At 36.0% G+C, this 17,101-nt stretch overlaps 1 protein-coding gene across 1 annotated transcript in view; it reads right to left on the bottom strand.

Moving 5' to 3' along the window:
* The window catches only part of SNTG1 (syntrophin gamma 1), a 144,964-nt gene that overhangs the window by 53,414 nt on the left and 74,449 nt on the right, over positions 1–17,101 (bottom strand). The window contains exon 12 of the mRNA XM_030444688.1: positions 5,570–5,608. Within this exon, the coding sequence (XP_030300548.1) occupies positions 5,570–5,608 (39 nt within the window). The remainder of the gene's footprint in view (positions 1–5,569; positions 5,609–17,101) is intronic.

Below are 17,101 nucleotides of genomic sequence, written 5' to 3'. Positions count from 1 at the left end.
CTTCACTGGTAGGCAAGCCAGAAATTGTCTATTGGTTTCTACTATTTTACTATTCTCTGAAATTCAGGTAGCAACTGTAACACCAGTACCATGGACTCTTATTGTGACAAAAGGGAGAAGGTCAAAGACCATCTATGGTCTCTGATTACCCACTCTTCTTAGGAGTTCAAGGCATGAAATAGTTTCCTTTCATATGGTGTGATGTGAAGCATGCATGGATGCTTCAAGAAAAATGCAACAAGAAAAATGAAATGCTTATTTACCTCTCCTCTTGAAGGAAACTGTAATAAAAAGTGCTTTCTTTAAGCCTTTTCAGTCCCATGTGCTCCTTCAATAGAAGAGCTAAAGTCATTCCTCATTGATTAAAAATAATTTATTTAGATGATGCAGTTCCCCAAGGAATAATGTGTATATAAATTTACTGAACATCTACATTTTAATCTGCTAAAATTAATGTTATTGTGAGACATTTACACTCACATGATACAGTAGAAGAGACATTACAATAAAACATTACAATGTGTAATTTCTAGCCTCAGTCATCAATGTAAATTACAAAATGGCCAGACAGAACAAATCCATAACTGGTAAACTATGGCACACACAGTTCCGAATTTAAGGTGAAATTAGAAAAAGAAAAAAAACATTATTCCCCATACTTAATCTTTCTAAGTTTAACTATAAAAAAGATAAGATTACATATACATTTTGTGGATACAGTGAGTTAGTTTATCTCCTTTTCTTATTTCCTCTTTCTGTTACCACTTTTGAGGAACTTGTCAGAGAACAGAGAGGTACAGGACGTAGGCATCTACTTCTAAACAAGCATGGTAAAATTTGCTTCCTGTCCTTCTTTGTTGGCCAGACAATATTTATAAATTGTGCCCAAGAATAACAAATATGAAGTAGATGCAAGCATTTAATCCATTAGAATTAAAAATGGCTATTTCTTGGTTTAATATTTGCTACTTACATTTCCAGTTTCAGACATCATAAATATCAAACTGTCCCTAAAAAACAGTATTTTAAATTGCAGGTAACCTTTGTTACAGATCCCATTTCTTGAGTAAGCAGGAAAATATCATATCCAAATATGTTTAGAGACTTAAGAGTAGGATTTAATTATGCCATGAATATAAATATAACACAGGGATAAAATGGTGTAACAAAAGCAATTTCTTTGATTGGCATTTAAATTCAGTGGTTTCTCATCATCTGACTTCATCATAGATACAGAATTATGTTTCTGGGAAGAAGTGCAATTATAGATTCATGTTAAAACTTTATTACAAATCAGGAAGAAATGATTCCTCTGAATATTTATTTCTTTTGTGTGGTGGGGGTGAGTGAAGGGGTGTTGTCTGATTTGAAAGAGCCCTGGATGCATACAGGCAGTATCAGAAAAGCCTGTGTTACATCAACCTAGCAATTAAAGCACTCATGAACTCCATTTGTCACACCTGTATCTTTTATCTTCTAAACTAAACATCAGGCTAAAAGCTGAGGAATACAGAAAGCAGTAGATCAAGCTGTTCACTGGCCAGTTGAATACTTTTAAGCCATGACTGTCACTCTAAAATATTCATAAACATATTATTTCATAAAGTATGTCTGTCTGTCAATTTAGAACAGGAACTTCCAGCAGTGTCTTAGAAAGTGTCTTTGTGGAAGCATTCAGAGCTTGACATGAACCTGACATGAAGGAAACTATGACTCAAATCCCCAAGCCACAAAGAGAGAAGGGCTGTCAGATTTGACACTGAGCAGTATAAGTTAGTGCTACACCTCAGCTGTTTTGAATCATAGGAATTTTTTGGTTGGAATAGACCTTTAAGATCATCAAGTCCAGCTGTCATCCTAGCACTGCCAGGTCTACCACTAAGCTATGTCCTTAAGCACCAAATTTGTATTTCTTTTAAATACCACCAGGGATGGTGACTCAACCACTTTCCTAGGTAGCCTGCTCGAGAACCCTTTCAGTGAAGAAATTATTCCTAATATTCAACCTAAACCTCCCTGAATTTTGTCCCAGTGGTTCTCCATTTTTCAGGAATGAAATGGGTAACAGCTGGGTATCACATCACTTCCCCACAGATTCCAAAGTAATTTCTATAATCTATCCTTGAAATACCACTAAAATATGTACAATAAGTACTAACTCTTCTCCCAGAACCAGCAGCATTTTTTAATCTGTTTATCAGTTTAGGATTCTACTTATTAACATCTAGTTGTGACAAACGTGTTTTATTTCACTCAACTTTAAATGTCTACAACAGAATTAGGCATTTAGCCTCCTCTCATTCATCTGCCCTATTTAAGCTCTTACTGAAGAATAAAGGACATTCATCCCTTTATTGACTGAAGTCTGAATACAGTTTTAACATGGATGTGGTCACTAAATTTGATCAAGCAAAACTAACCCCCAGTAAAAGCAAATCTTAGGGAGTGACATTAATATCACAATGAATAAAAGTAGAAAACTAATACTTATTTTACTAAAGAGTTATTGCTAGCAAAAAATGCAAGAAGATAAAAGAGAAAAATATGTAAATGAGGATGAAAACTATACTGGAGGTAAAACTGAATTTGCTGGATATGCAGAAATTATTTGATACACAGCTTGAGACTTATAGTTTGAGAATTAAATAAGAACTTGATCTAATCACTCTTTTCTATCATCTAAATTTCCAGCAGGTGTCTAGATTACTTTCATCCTCTTGTAAGCTATAGGGTATGAAGCCCTAGGATATAAGCATTGCTATCCAATAACTGCATCAAGTGAATCACAACATGGATTTTATCCTACTCATCAGGTAACCCACTATCTTCAGGAAATGGTCTGACCTTCCTCTCAAAAGTCAACATGTAGGTTTCCCAAGCCTAAAATCTCTAAAGATCTATGGTGTGCATTGCTCTTCTAAAACTTTTATGTCCTGAAGTTCAAAGGCTACTCTGGGCTACAATGTAAAGAGGAAAAAAATAAGCTTTTATATGCCACAGGAAACTTTTTTTTAATAGAATAAAGAGTGCCTCAGAAGCATTAAAAGCAATTAAAGAAACTTCTCAAGGAAAGGTTTGTAATGTCAACCAAAAAAACCATATTTTTAGATAGATAGATTAGATAGATTAGATAGATAGATAGATAGATAGATAGATAGATAGATAGATAGATAGATAGATGGATGATAGGCAGACAGACTTACAGATATTCCTTTTCTTTTACAGAAAGCTCAATAAAGTATTAATAAGCAACATAAGCCCTTTTGAGGGTTTATGTTATGGAGTAATAATCCATGCTGTGGGCCACAGACAGCTGACAACACGATGTGGGGAATTAGCACAGCATAATTTGCACCCTGTTGTGCACTTCTGCTTAATTTAACAGCAAGAGCTTAGCTCCCCCTGTGTGTTTCTATAAACATTCAACAATAGAAGCTTCTTTCTAGAGATTTTCCTTCAAAATAAACTTGATCAAATTCTTACTGTGACAACAGATGGTGATGGAGCAGATGTACCATAGGAACTGAAAGTTCAGTAACTGACAGTCAAGAGCTGCAGTAGCAATGGCTACTCTGAGGAACTCCAGCAATGGCATATTGAAAGAATAATTAATTCAAGTCATGCAAAATCAGGAATAAAAAACCCAATCCATAAATCATACCCTAAGGACAGTGAATATAAACACTGCCCTGAATGCACTTCTAAGTAATAGCTTGTCCTTGATGACACATCACCTTTCAGTAAAACACCCTGCTTAATTAGTCCATTGTAAATATATTAATACACCAGCAATCCCATATTTGAGGTTATTATTCTGCAATTAAAAAATAAAATGGAGTGTGCCATGTCTCATACAGATGTTGATCACTACAAAAGATGTTCTGTCAGTCTACCTGAGCAACAAAAATCACCTTTTTAAGTGTAGTAGAGATGCAATACAGCTGCCACACAGGACAGTGCCTTGAGTGACAGAAAAGCCAGACACTCTGACATTTGTGTGTACTCACCTTTATACATTTAGGTTTTATTAAACAAACTCACTGAGCTGAATTTTTAGAAGGTACTGTAGATGAGATTGTTCTGTGTAACTTAAGTTGAACAGCAGCCTTTTAAACCACAATATGATATGATATTACGTAGCTGATCTGGTACAGCTGTGTGTAGTTGTTTTTATTGCATTCTATTAAAAGCAAGAGAAAATAGTTATATCCATGTATATTTGTGAAAGTTTCAAGAATGCAAATATGTCTGCAAAAGACTGGGGTTCATGACAGCTGAGTTCTGTGGAACCTAACGTGTACAATTTTACCCCAGTTTCTTGATCTAGTGTGATGTCAGTTCATGACGTCATGATGTTGTTTTAAAACACAGCTGTGGACAAGGTAACACTGTCTCATGCTCATATAATTCTTATTATAAACTGTTAACTGTGAACAGGACATCTACCAATTATTTTCCCATAAACATAGTAAAGTTCAAGAGGGAAAGGGCTTCTTCAAATGAAAATTAAAATGTTATTATATAGTATCTATAATATTCTTCCACATTATCCTTTTTTTCTGAATTCAGCATTGATTTAAGGTGGAGGTTTATACCCTTTGAATTCATCATATTAGAAATGAGACATACACCACGGGAAAAGAAAGTTTTACATATACTGTTCTGCCAAGATATTATAATCTCTGTTTAATGTGAAACCTTGAGACTTGACTTCTCTCTGTTTAGTAGAGAAGCACGACACTAATAACTTATAAAATGGTTTGGGTTGGAATTACAGAATAATGGAAATATCATTGTTGGAAAAGACATCTAAGATCACCAAATACAACCATCAACCCAGAAAAACAAACCACCATGCCACTAGAGCATGTCCTGATGTCCCATGTCTATGTGTTTTTCAAATACCTCCAGGGATGGTGACTCCACCACATCCCTGGGCAGCCTGTTCCAGTACCTGACTACTCTTTAAAAAAAGGAAATATTCCTAGTATCTAGTCTAAACCTACCCTTTTTCAGCTTGAAATCATTAACCCTGCTTTTATCATTACATAAACTTTTCATTTGTGAACACATATGTTAACAGAACTATAATCCCATTAAATGGATGGCAAGTAACTTGATGAGTAAAATAAATTAAAATGGTAATCGAAAATCTATGACTTTTCCAACTGCAATCTTATTTTTTATGCTTTCATTTGGACAACAGAGTTCATACATTTTTAGAAGAAGATTGATGAATACAGACTAATCCTGTAAAGTAATAATCCTGTTCCCTATGTAGAAAACGTGTAAAATACAATCTGAAGAAAATGTCCAGATACATACATATTTGTGACATATATATTTGCATTCTTACTTTAATTGGGCAATATTAGGCATAATCTTACTTTGACCAAAAATTCAATTTTTGTCTGATTTTTAGACAGAAATACCTATTTTGAGCTACCAAGGTACTCTCTAAAGAAAACTGACCAAGAATTCTTGACATAGAATAATGCATAGTCACCACACAATTAAGAGTCGAAATCAGAATTATAAATGAAACAACTCAAATTTTTCTTTTTCTTACCTGCTGGTTTACGGGAAAATTCCTGTTGATTTTTTTAATCTATAAAAATGAATAAAGAAATAGATTAACATTCAGTCACTAGAATTAAAAAAAATAATAATCAAGCATTAGATTTTAGATATATATCAGACCTCCCTATGTGTGACATTGTGGAATTCTGCTGTTTTGAATACAGGAAAGGAGAATACAAATATTTTCTGAAATCTATAACTCTACAGCTTTCTTGCTGATTAGAATCTGTAGCTTAGAGTATTTTAATACGTAAGTAATTCAGAACAATTTACTGCCATCCATCAAAGTCCACCAAAGTCCACCAAGCTTTAAAAAAATTTATTTACTTAGATTATGAGGGAAAATTGGACCGTAATAGCCTTCAAAACACATCTTACTCTACCCTTTTTTCCTACATTCAAAATCAAGTGTGCAGTATTTGGATAATTAAGCAATTTTTCTCTTAAAACATTCAACACTAACCCTGGATAAAAACTAAAGAGAAAACCAGTCTAAAACCTGTGATGAGTTTATATTTAGCCATGAAAATCATTGATTGACTCTACGTAAATAAACACTGCCAGCTTTGTTACACAAAAGTGTCCAATGCAAGGAAAATTGTGTGGAACACAACACACCCGTGCCTTTGATTATTAGAAGAAAAGTATTCTTTTTCTTATTTTAAGCATAAGCCCTGAAAACTTCTAAGTAAACCTAGCAAGTCCACCATGTGCATTCATAGCAGATTATATGTTGACTTTATTTTTTGCTCTCTTACATGAACCTTTCACAATTGTTTTTGTATCTCTGTCTAAATGAATAAACTGCCTCTTTCATTTAAAGACACTGACAACTAGGAATCTTTTGTATAGCCAACCAACCCCTGAAACCCGTGTAACAGTTACATTGCTTCAAAGTTATGACATCTTTTAGAAGAAGAATCACCACTGAATTTCCTCCAGTGCTTACAATTTCATCTCGAAACAACTATATACAGAGATGTACGAAGCACTGCATTTTGCAGGCTTGAAACCCAGAGTCCTGCAGCCATAATCTCTTTATATTCTTCAAGCAAATACAGAGCAAGTCTGGAAGTCTGTCACTGATATCATATAGCTTCACTATCAAAGGATAATTCTCACTGTCAAGAACACACTGGCAAGCAATTACAGCTGGTTTTCAAATGTAACCTGAATCAAAAGTGTCAGAAGAAGATTTCCATCCTCCCTTCTTGCATGTACATCAGCTTCAGTTTCTTCCTTTCCTCTGTGTTAAGGGGAAGCATTAGAGGAGCTAAGACAACAGGTGGGCAAAGTTTAAAATAAAAAAGAAACCACACTTTAAAAGATAACAACTATCTTAAATGATTTCTTCAGTGGTGGGTGACAAACGTGAGGATTTTACAGAAAAACAGATTCCAACACCTTAGGAATTTATTACTAAATCTGACATGAAATACTCTAGCATGGTAAATCCTTGGTTTTGTTAGCAGGGACTGCTAAAATACTTGTAAAAACTTTGTATTGCTTTCTAGTTTAAGCAAAGACAACAGACAACATGATGACAAAAGTAAGTTATGAAAGAATATTGTCAAGATATTGTCTTGCACTGCTCTTGTACAGGAGATCGAATTATTCTAAACAAAAAAATGAAAACATCTCTTTAGGGGAAAGTAACTATTGCATATTAAGTATTTTTATTATATATTGTTTACCTCATATATAGAGATTAATTTTTTTTTTTTTTACAATCTAGACACCGACATTGCATAGTTGTTTTAATTGTTGTTACTTTGATGAACTAGAACAATAATGTTTATCTCTCAGTAATATGGTGAAGATTTCCTTAAAAGCATTCATTTCAATTATGTTTGCAAATAGCACTGCAGGTGTTCAGTTATACCTGGAACTAAAAATTAAGAGTAATTTGTATAGGAACATCCTAAATGTCTATGATTCTCATGCATAAATATCGGATGTTGCATAAAACCAAAAAGTTCTGCAATTATGCAGCAGAAAGGACTGATTTTAAGATTATCAGACACACTGTCTTGAAAACACAGAAAGAAAAACATTAGCCAATATTTTTTTTCCTGGCATGTTACAAAATATACTGAGTAAAATATAATCTAAGATGATCCAGATCCACCAGTTCTTAAGAATCTAAATGTAAACTTGATAGATTACCTAACAGAGAAATATTCTCTCCATCTTCCATGAAGTTATTGAACTTGTAATACTAATATTTACAAAGCACAATCACAGCCCACAACACTATGTAACTTGTATAAATGACTAACATTTGTTTTCAGCAGAAGACAGCAATATGATAGACTGTAAGCATCTATGCAACTAATATTTAAAAATAAAACACCTTAGCAGATACTACAATAAGAAATGGTCAAGATATTGTCTTGTACTACTCCTGTACAATGGATTGAACTGTTCTAAACAAAATAATGAAAACATCTCTTTAGGGGCAGGTGCTCAAAGCAAGTGCTTTCAGAATATTTTTTTTTTAGAATTATGTGTTTATCCAGTGATAAAACATGAAGACTGGTGAAAAAGAAGAAGCTAGTAGACAAATTCTGTTCTGAAGGCAAATATATAGGAAGTATTATGAAACCTGAACTAAGGCTAGCAACAACTACCTGCTTCTACTTCATGTTCAGAAAAACAGGTGCTGAGGGGTGAAATTCTATTCCAGTTCAACTTCCATAACTGCAAATTAGGAAAAAAAAAGTAAGAACACTGTAGAGAAAGTAGTCTGAGATTTGGTGAGCACCTAAACATGGAAGGAGGGAGAAGGGGTCAAAAATAAGGTCTCTGCAGTATGTTAGAATAGAATCATAGAATCATAGAATTGGCTGGGTTGGAAGGGACCTCAGAGATCATCGAGTCCAACCCTTGATCCACTACCACTGCCTTTACCAGCCCATGGCACTAAGTGCCACATCCAGTCTCTTTTTAAATATCTCCAGGGATGGAGAATCCACTACTTCCCTGGGCAGCCCATTCCAATGTCTGATCGACCTCTCCATAAAGAAATTCTTTCTAATATCCAACCTAAGCTTCCCCTGGCACAACTTAAGACCATGCCCTCTTGTCTTGCTGAGAGTTGCCTGGGAAAAGAGACCAATCACCCCCTGGCTACACCCTCCTTTCAGGGAGTTGTAGAGAGCGATGAGGTCTCCCCTGAGCCTCCTCTTCTCCAGGCTGAACACCCCCAGCTCCCTCAGCCTCTCCTCATAGGATCCATGCTTGAGTCCCTTCACCAGCCTAGCTGCCTTCCTTTGGACCTGCTCCAGGACCTCAATCTCCTTCCTGAACTGAGGGGCCCAGAACTGGACAGTTGTTGCATCTCATTAGAAAGTAAGTATGATGTTAATAGAAGACATAGCTTAGGACATAGCTATGAAGAATACTGGATGACAAGATGCTATGAAGTGAGGAATGTACCATGGCCAAAATCACAGTCCAATTACGTGGAGTGTATCAGTCCTCAATGGAGTGAAAAGATGAGCAGGCTTTGACTTCAGGTCTGTACAACAATTGCAATATTTGTTTGTTTTATTTTTTGTAATTTATATTACTGTAGTTATGCCAGAGAAGTAATCCAGAATACCTGTCAATAGTTTTATCATTTTGTGTGAATCACACCCTATTAGCATAGACCTCTGCCAGAATGCAGCTGATTAAGATCACAAAAGCTTGGTTCTAAGCTTTTGCATTCAGTTGAAACTGAACTGATTTTTTTCACTCCTCTGAGAGATATTATTTTAGACCTTCTTTGAGCAAATTACACAGTAACTATTCTCAACTTCCAGAAGAGGACTTTAAAGTGTAATCTTGAACCCACTACATATTAGGGGTTGGTTTGACCTTTTTTACCTATTTAAATGGAATTTGCTGTTCCATGGTAATCACAGGACCCTCATGAGATCAAAAGGAAATGTGCCTTTCAATGAGCACATGCAGCCCTAAGGACCATTATGATCTAGAGATGAGTGCACAGGTTTCTACAGTTCTTAAAAAATTTAATAGGAGCAATTGTATGTTTGAAAAATCTGTGTGCCCCGTGCTTGCTTTAATTCTATTCCTGAAAAACTGAACTGCAAATGAGAGGCTCACAGTTGCCAATGTGATACCAGGAAAGACAATTAATGGCAGGTATCAAAACTGGTCCTCTGGAAGAAGCAATAATACAATAGGTTTCAGTGGTGAGAACAAGAGTGCTTAACAGAGACCACTCCTTCAGAGTACCTACAGGAATAGCCAAGACTGAAGAGCAAAAATTTGGAATGAGTGGTCATTATCGACCATGAATATGGTCATCAGCTCCTGCTCAGTATTTCATTGACGTAGACAATAAATCAGATTCTCTCACACTTTCATATATGATTTAATCCATTATTTTCTTGCAGCTTATAGATCTCCTTGCAGATCTCCTTCCTTATCAGAAATTTTCCAACTAAAAAAGAATCCTTTATTATTTCTATTTATGCAGCCATATATATCTGGATTTCCCCAACTAATTTACACTCTGTGGACTTCTTCATCTATTGTTTGCATTTTTTAACTGCTGATTAATATTCATCAACAGCTAATTAAAACATAATGATAAAACTGTAAATTCATTAAATAGTACTTTATCTCATGTTTTAAAGCAACAACACAGTTCATACTATTGGGATGTTAAGCAATCACAAACAGGTAAATAGATCATTACAAATTGGAGCACTTAGGGAAAAAATTAATCTATTCTATGATAATCTTATGCCAATGAGTGAGTAAGAAAAAGTAACATTTGGACATTAGTTGGTTAATCTTAAAAACAAGAAACCTGTCCGTACTCAACATAATAGGTAAGTTGTGGTAAGACTGTGAAATGTTATGCAAGAGTAGACATGCACTGAAAGACAGCAGATAAACAGAGAAAGTTTGAAGGAAGCATGCAACAGCTTGCACAAGATACATCATACAGCAGTGAACAAATTCAAATGTATGTATAACAGCCTATAGACTGAATGTAGGAATTCCTGATGCTGGTTTTACAAGCTGTAGTCGATTTCATAGTTTAAGCTGAAAATACATGTCAGCTGCAATATGAAAAGTGATCTGTCAACACGCTCTGGAAAATATAGGAGCACAGGAACTATTTAATGCAATATTTATGTCTATAGCATGGTTTTATCCAATAATCAGGTGACGGGTGCTCTCCGTTATTCCCTTACTACCTTCCAGAGAAAGATAAAGAAGTGAATAAGGGAGAGAATTTAAAATTGGGAAAAAAACCCCAAAATTATAATAGCTTTTTAAAAAATAATAAGTAGTAATATTGGTAATGGTGAATTACATGCAAATATATAGAACTATGTAACTATGTAACCCACACTCCTCAGTCGGTAATTGCTTCCCACCAAGCAAAGTCCCAAATTGGACTCTACAGCAGATGAGAGTGACCAAGTCCAGAGTCCTTGTGACAGCCCACAAATAACTCAGAGAAGTCACAAAAACCTCAGAAAAGCTGCACTGGTCCTAGACCGGCACCTGCCTCACAGAACAGTGATCTCCTCCAATCTCTCCTCCTTCCTACATCAACAGGCTGAGAACACCTGGTGGGGTCCTGAGCAATGTCAAGTCTGGCTGTAGGCAATTTTTATCCTGGTCCTCTCAAACCAGGACACCCTGCTTCCTGACCTACCAGGGATGATGCCATTCTCTGTTGATCACATTATCCCAGATAAATGATTCAAATGATAGAAAGATTTCAATTATTGCCATGATTCCAAATATTTTCATTCGTAACTCATTTTTTTTCTCCAAACTAGATGCACTGGATTGCAAATGCCCTCACCCTGAATGATGTAAGCACCAAGTTCCTTAGGGAAATAAATGGAAAAAAACAGAATATATGACCATTTTTATAGAGGGGAGGCTTGATGCAACACTGAGTAATGCATAAGCATAAATATGACCTCCATGGGTGATTTTACCCCTCTACTCAGCTCCTGTGAGATGCTGTATGCACACCACCTGGAGTAATGTGTCCATCTCGAGTCCCCAACACAGGAAGGACATGGGACTCTAGGAGTGAGCCCAAAGGAGGGCCACAAAGATGATCAGAGGGCTGCAGCACCTCTCCTAGGAAGACAGGAGAGTTGTAGTTGTTCACCTTGGAGAAGAGAAGGCTCCATGGAGACCTTATAGTGGCCTTCCACCACCTGATGGGGGCTTATACGAAAGATGGGGAGGGACTTTTTACAAGGGCATGTAGTGATAGGACAAGAGGTTGATAGTTTAAATTGAAAGAGATTAGATTTAGATTAGGTATTAGGAAGACATTCTTTCCTGTCAAGGTTGTGAGGCACTGGCACAGGTTGCACAGGGAAGTTATGGCTGCCCCCTCCCTGGCCGTGTTCAAGGCCAGGTTGGATGGGGCTTCGAGCAACCTGGTTTAGCAGGAGGTGTCCCTGCCTATGGCAGAAGGCTTGGAACTAGGTAATATTTCTTTTCCCTTCCAACCCAAATCATTCTTTAATTCTAAGAGATTTAATAAATACTTGTGGAAAAATCAAGGATCCCTAGTAAGACCTAGCAATGCTCCCATTTCCAATGCTCCTAGCAATGCAAATAATTCCTAGGAGAGGTCTTGAACTGATGTATGGAAAAAAATTATTTGTATATTAAGAGTTATTATCAGTTTATAGCATGTAAGAGCACTATTGAGAGCACCATCTCAACTATGATTGCAAACCTGCATACTGTCAAACTTTTATTTGGTTTCTGATGCAAAAGGATTTATTTAAGCATTGAACAGCAGCAGCACAGTAGTAAAGGATGGATATTACAAAGAAATACTAGATTTGTGTCTAGTAGCATAAAGTATATCAGGATCCCTAAAGACAAGCTAGACTTCACACTTCTGTCATGTTCAAGTCACAGTACTTCAATTAATTATTTTTTTTTATAGCTTCACTTTACAGGTAAATGACATTATTTAATCCTGTTATATTTAACACTTATTCCGGTATTTGGACACTACCAAAGGAAAACAGTTTGCAATGGAAATTCAACTAAATATTTCACATGCATGCAAATCCATGTTACTTTTGGTTAAAAAAGCATACATAAATTCAGGACTAAATACGTAATGTACTTAGCAACCATAAGTCAAGTCTTCCTTTGAACATATCAAGCACTACCATCTGAATTAATCCAGATTCCCCTAGCTAATCTGTTTTAAATTATGCATTCTAATTCACTTGTATCCAAAATACTTTAAAAGTAAACCTAACGTATCTTCTATAGCTGGAAATATTAGATTCTACCAGAGCCCTTCAGAATACATATTTTGTTATTTTTCTCTGAATTCTCAATATTCAAGGAAAACTTTTTGTAAATCTACATGATTTTTCATTAAGGTATGGCTGAAAAGCACCTGAGTAGATCAAAGCTGTCTGCCCGACCCATTTGTACAGTTCTGTCATGATGACATTCTCAGTGTCTTCTGATTCAACATATTAGCAACTGCAGCAACGCTTAGCATTAAATGTTTTCCTTGCATTAAAACAGAATTTTTCTGGTTACATTTTATGCCCATTACTTCTCATGCAATCCATCACAGAGACAAAGAAGAAATTTCCTGCTCTTTCTGCAGCTTTTTAAAAGTTGAAACATTACTCTTTCCTTGACTAAGCAGTTCCATTTCACCCTGTATTTCCTTGAGAGTTCATGCTATTGTCAAAGAAGCCAAATCTTCCTTTGATGACGCTGCTTCTGTACATGAGCACTGTAGGACAGAAACATTTTTTTGGCATTACCAAGTGGACTGTGTAGTACATTGCAACAGTTCTTACCTCCTCAGCCTTCATCTAAGAGTCTCATGGTTTCTTACAATCTGCTTAGAGTCACACTGAAATTGTGTGACTTTTAGAGTCACACAATGAAATTAGAGTCATGCCTGCATGAATGAGCAGTCCCAGTTAATTGTCATTTGGCTAGATGGCTTTGGAAACATCCCTCAGATTTTAGCTCCCAGGAGAGAGAGGTCTTCCCACACTGTTAGCTCCAGTCACTAGACCTAATTTTTTATCACACACAGGAGTGAGTCAGTCATGCCTGATACATCTCTTCCTTATGGGAAGGGTGACCATTAATCTCACAGCTTTTCCAGCCTGACGGGTTTTTGTTTTATTTTTTCCCCACTTTGTCATTAGGCTTAAAAGTTCAGTTACTGAGGGCAACTCTGTAATACTTTGCTGCTTGAGAAGTGACCATTTCCTTATGAAGAAGAACTGCAAGTAGGAACTTATTGTCAGATAGGTTTCCTCATTCACAGTAGGTGCTATTTTGGAACTTCCTGTCTTTTTGCTTATCATCTCATCCATACCCTCTGATTCCAGATTCCACTCATTTTGACAACTTTTTCATGTAATTTCTCTACCTCCTTTTTAAACAGATTTCTCCGGCAGATAAGCTCGCTCCAATTGATGCATCTGCCCTCCTCCTCAGACTTCTTTGAGAGAGGAAATGAAAACTGTAACTCCTAGAAATTCAGTTTAAGATTTGGTTTGACACACTTATAGCTTTGGTTCCCATCAAAAGTTTCCACTTGCACCATTATTAGGTGCTGGGAGAAAAATACACCATAAGAGAATTTATATTCTCATCATCAGTTTGCTGTGTGTGTGGTATACTTGATGAAGCTCACTACTTGTTTTCATTCCTCCTATGAGGAATTACTTGTCAGGAAATCATGGCTTGGCCCTCATGATCCCTCAAATTTATACTGAGTATGACGTATATGGGATGGAATACTCTGTTTGGTCAATTCTGGCATCTATCTTGTCTGTTTCTCCCCAAGAAGGGCTGCAGGTGGGACCTCTTTATCCTCTTGGATGGTAAAATGTTCTCATCAGAGCTGAGCAGTGTCCTTGGCTCTGCATGCCAGTCTCTAGCAGTAACTATAAACATCGAGTGTTATCAGTTCTAGAAGCACACACTGTCTGAGAAACTTGCTGTTAATTTCAGCAAGTGCAACTACTTAAAGAGACTCAGCTAAAAGCAAACGTACAAGACAGAAAATCACCTTTATCCGGGCCCAAACCAGGACAAAGTCCTATTCACAGTATTTGAGTTGCTTCTTTAGTCAGTCACATGTCTCTTTGCTTTTTAAGACCCTCTTGCCAACCTGGCCGATTCACTCTGACTTGTCTGAAACTGAGAAAACAGCAGGTAGACCTATTTTGTTACTATGCATTCAGCCTATCAGCAGGATTCTGACCTTGCCATGACAGAGTTCACTGTTCACCAAGGGTTGCATTATTTCAGGACTCTTCACTTTGGCAGAAATAACAGCATCTCCAGTTCATACTTTGGCATTCAATAAGATGAAGAGGGTAGTAAAATGGCAGAAGAAATGAGGAATTTTACACTTATATATAGTAATTTTACATTATACATGAGACAATTAATGCTCTTGACAGAATCTAATGCCCTCTAGAAATGCAGCTAGTGATTTTTAAAACACATAACTATATATATTGGTCTGAAGGAATTTCTGCCAAAAAAGTTCAATAAATTGGCCTGTTGACCAGTTCAACTGAGGCAATGAAGCTAAAGAGGTCTTCTCTAGTCTTTACAGGTATTGTATCTTTCAAGACCCCACCACCACCTCAAGTTCGTTTACTTTAGTTTGAGTGGATTGACAACAAAATTATAGGAACACCTAATCTTTGTTGTGTTGTGTTACATTTTGCTTCTTCTGCCTAAAGGATTACACAATTTTATTCTCTTGGCTCTTTCAGGAAGAGCAGCAATATTTATGAGACAGTTTGTCTGACAGCAACAGATAAAAAATTGCATGTGACTAAGCTAAAAAAATCACTTGATATTACATTACTTAAATAATTGGGTTGACATTATATGAAATAGCTGTTGAGACATTATATTCACATGATAATCAAGTAGGTATTAACACAATTGCTAAATGTCACTGTGAGATAGGCATAAAAACCTTAGTTTTTCAGTGCTTGTTTCTGCTGAAGGCTCACAATTCATTTATATAACTAATAATTTTAAATTGCATTTGAAGCACTAAAAAATTACTTTGGAGCAATTTTATATTTAAAGGTCATGTCCTCATGTTTTGTAAAATACTTCTGGTCCCTCCTCCTTTTACACTGTGGGGCGCAATGTACTCTACATTCAGATCAAGCACAGACTCACCTTAGCACTTTATTTAGTTCAACTCTGAGCTGTTTTTCAATGAGAAATCCTTTTGCAATAAACCTTCTGCTTGCCTTAAGTAGGAAAGACCAGACTCTCCTTAACCTTACTTTTCTTAACAAGCTGCTGAGCCATTAGTTTGAAAAGTCTTGAATTTAGTTCCCTTCTAAAGAATGCAGTTTCTTCGACTTACCTCCAATTACACCTCATAACTAAGACCTAGTTATAAAATGCTAAGCAAAAGTCCTCATAAATATGAGTTTTGTCAAGTATCTTTTGGTATTTCTGAAAAGAAATGCTCAAATACTAAGCAATATTGTCACATGCAAGTTTAAAGAGCTGTGGGACCATGGCTGAAAGGCAGGCCAAGGGGCAGAACATGTCAAAGTACCGAAAAGGTTAGGGCAATGTTTTGTTTTTGTTTTTTTTTAAAAACTAGTACATTTTTAAGCCCAAACTTTATTTTTTTTAAATGAAATTTGTTAAATACTGAGCTACATATGATGATTATTTCAGTTTTGACAAGAACAATGTTAAATTGACATAGTAATAGTATATTTTTCTTGCCTTGGATATGACCTTGTAATACTAAACAGGAAGAGTTTTGAATAATTAAGAATCAACAGAATTTTCCTCAGGTCTCGTGAATTATTAATTTCTCAGCATTAAGGATGACTGAGACAAACACTGAGGATACTACTAGTAGTAAATTTAAAGATGACTTTTGCTTGAATGTGCATTTCAGACTTGCCTATGAGAAAACTATGAAATCTTATTGAATTTCCATGCAGTATATTGGGATATCATCCTAGAAAATAATTTTTCAACAGAGAAAAAAAAAAAGTAAACCAAATTTCAAATCCATTTAAAAAATGACATATTCCTGCACGAGTGAGAGTTGTCACATGGTACATAACGTTCAGAAAACATTTTTAAGATCTTTCATTGAATGTGCATCTATGTCAATAGATTTCAGAAGAGCAGCTCACTGTCTAATTGTAAGAGCATTAAATACTTTGCCTTGCCATTGTCTACCAATATTTTTTTTCTTATGTGCATTGAACCAACCCTTTCCTTGGCTTCCCAGTTATCACTGCTGTATATCAAAACAATTTCTTTTCACCCGTGCTGCTTCCCAGCTGAGGAAATCTCTTCCAGTCTTACCATATGTCTGGTCCTAAGTGCTGATGTAATACCTCTTGATCCCATGCTTAGTAACAAATTCTCTTCTACTGTTTCTTCCCTCTGCTTTAGGCTAATGAAGAGTTTATGTCCCTTCTTTTATTTCTTTTCAGTGGACTAGTACAGCACT

This window comes from Calypte anna, chromosome 2, assembly GCF_003957555.1.
Source record: "Calypte anna isolate BGI_N300 chromosome 2, bCalAnn1_v1.p, whole genome shotgun sequence".
Lineage (NCBI taxonomy): Eukaryota > Metazoa > Chordata > Aves > Apodiformes > Trochilidae > Calypte > Calypte anna.
Note: the sequence above shows the minus strand (reverse complement) of the source record. Positions and strands in the feature narration are given on the sequence as shown.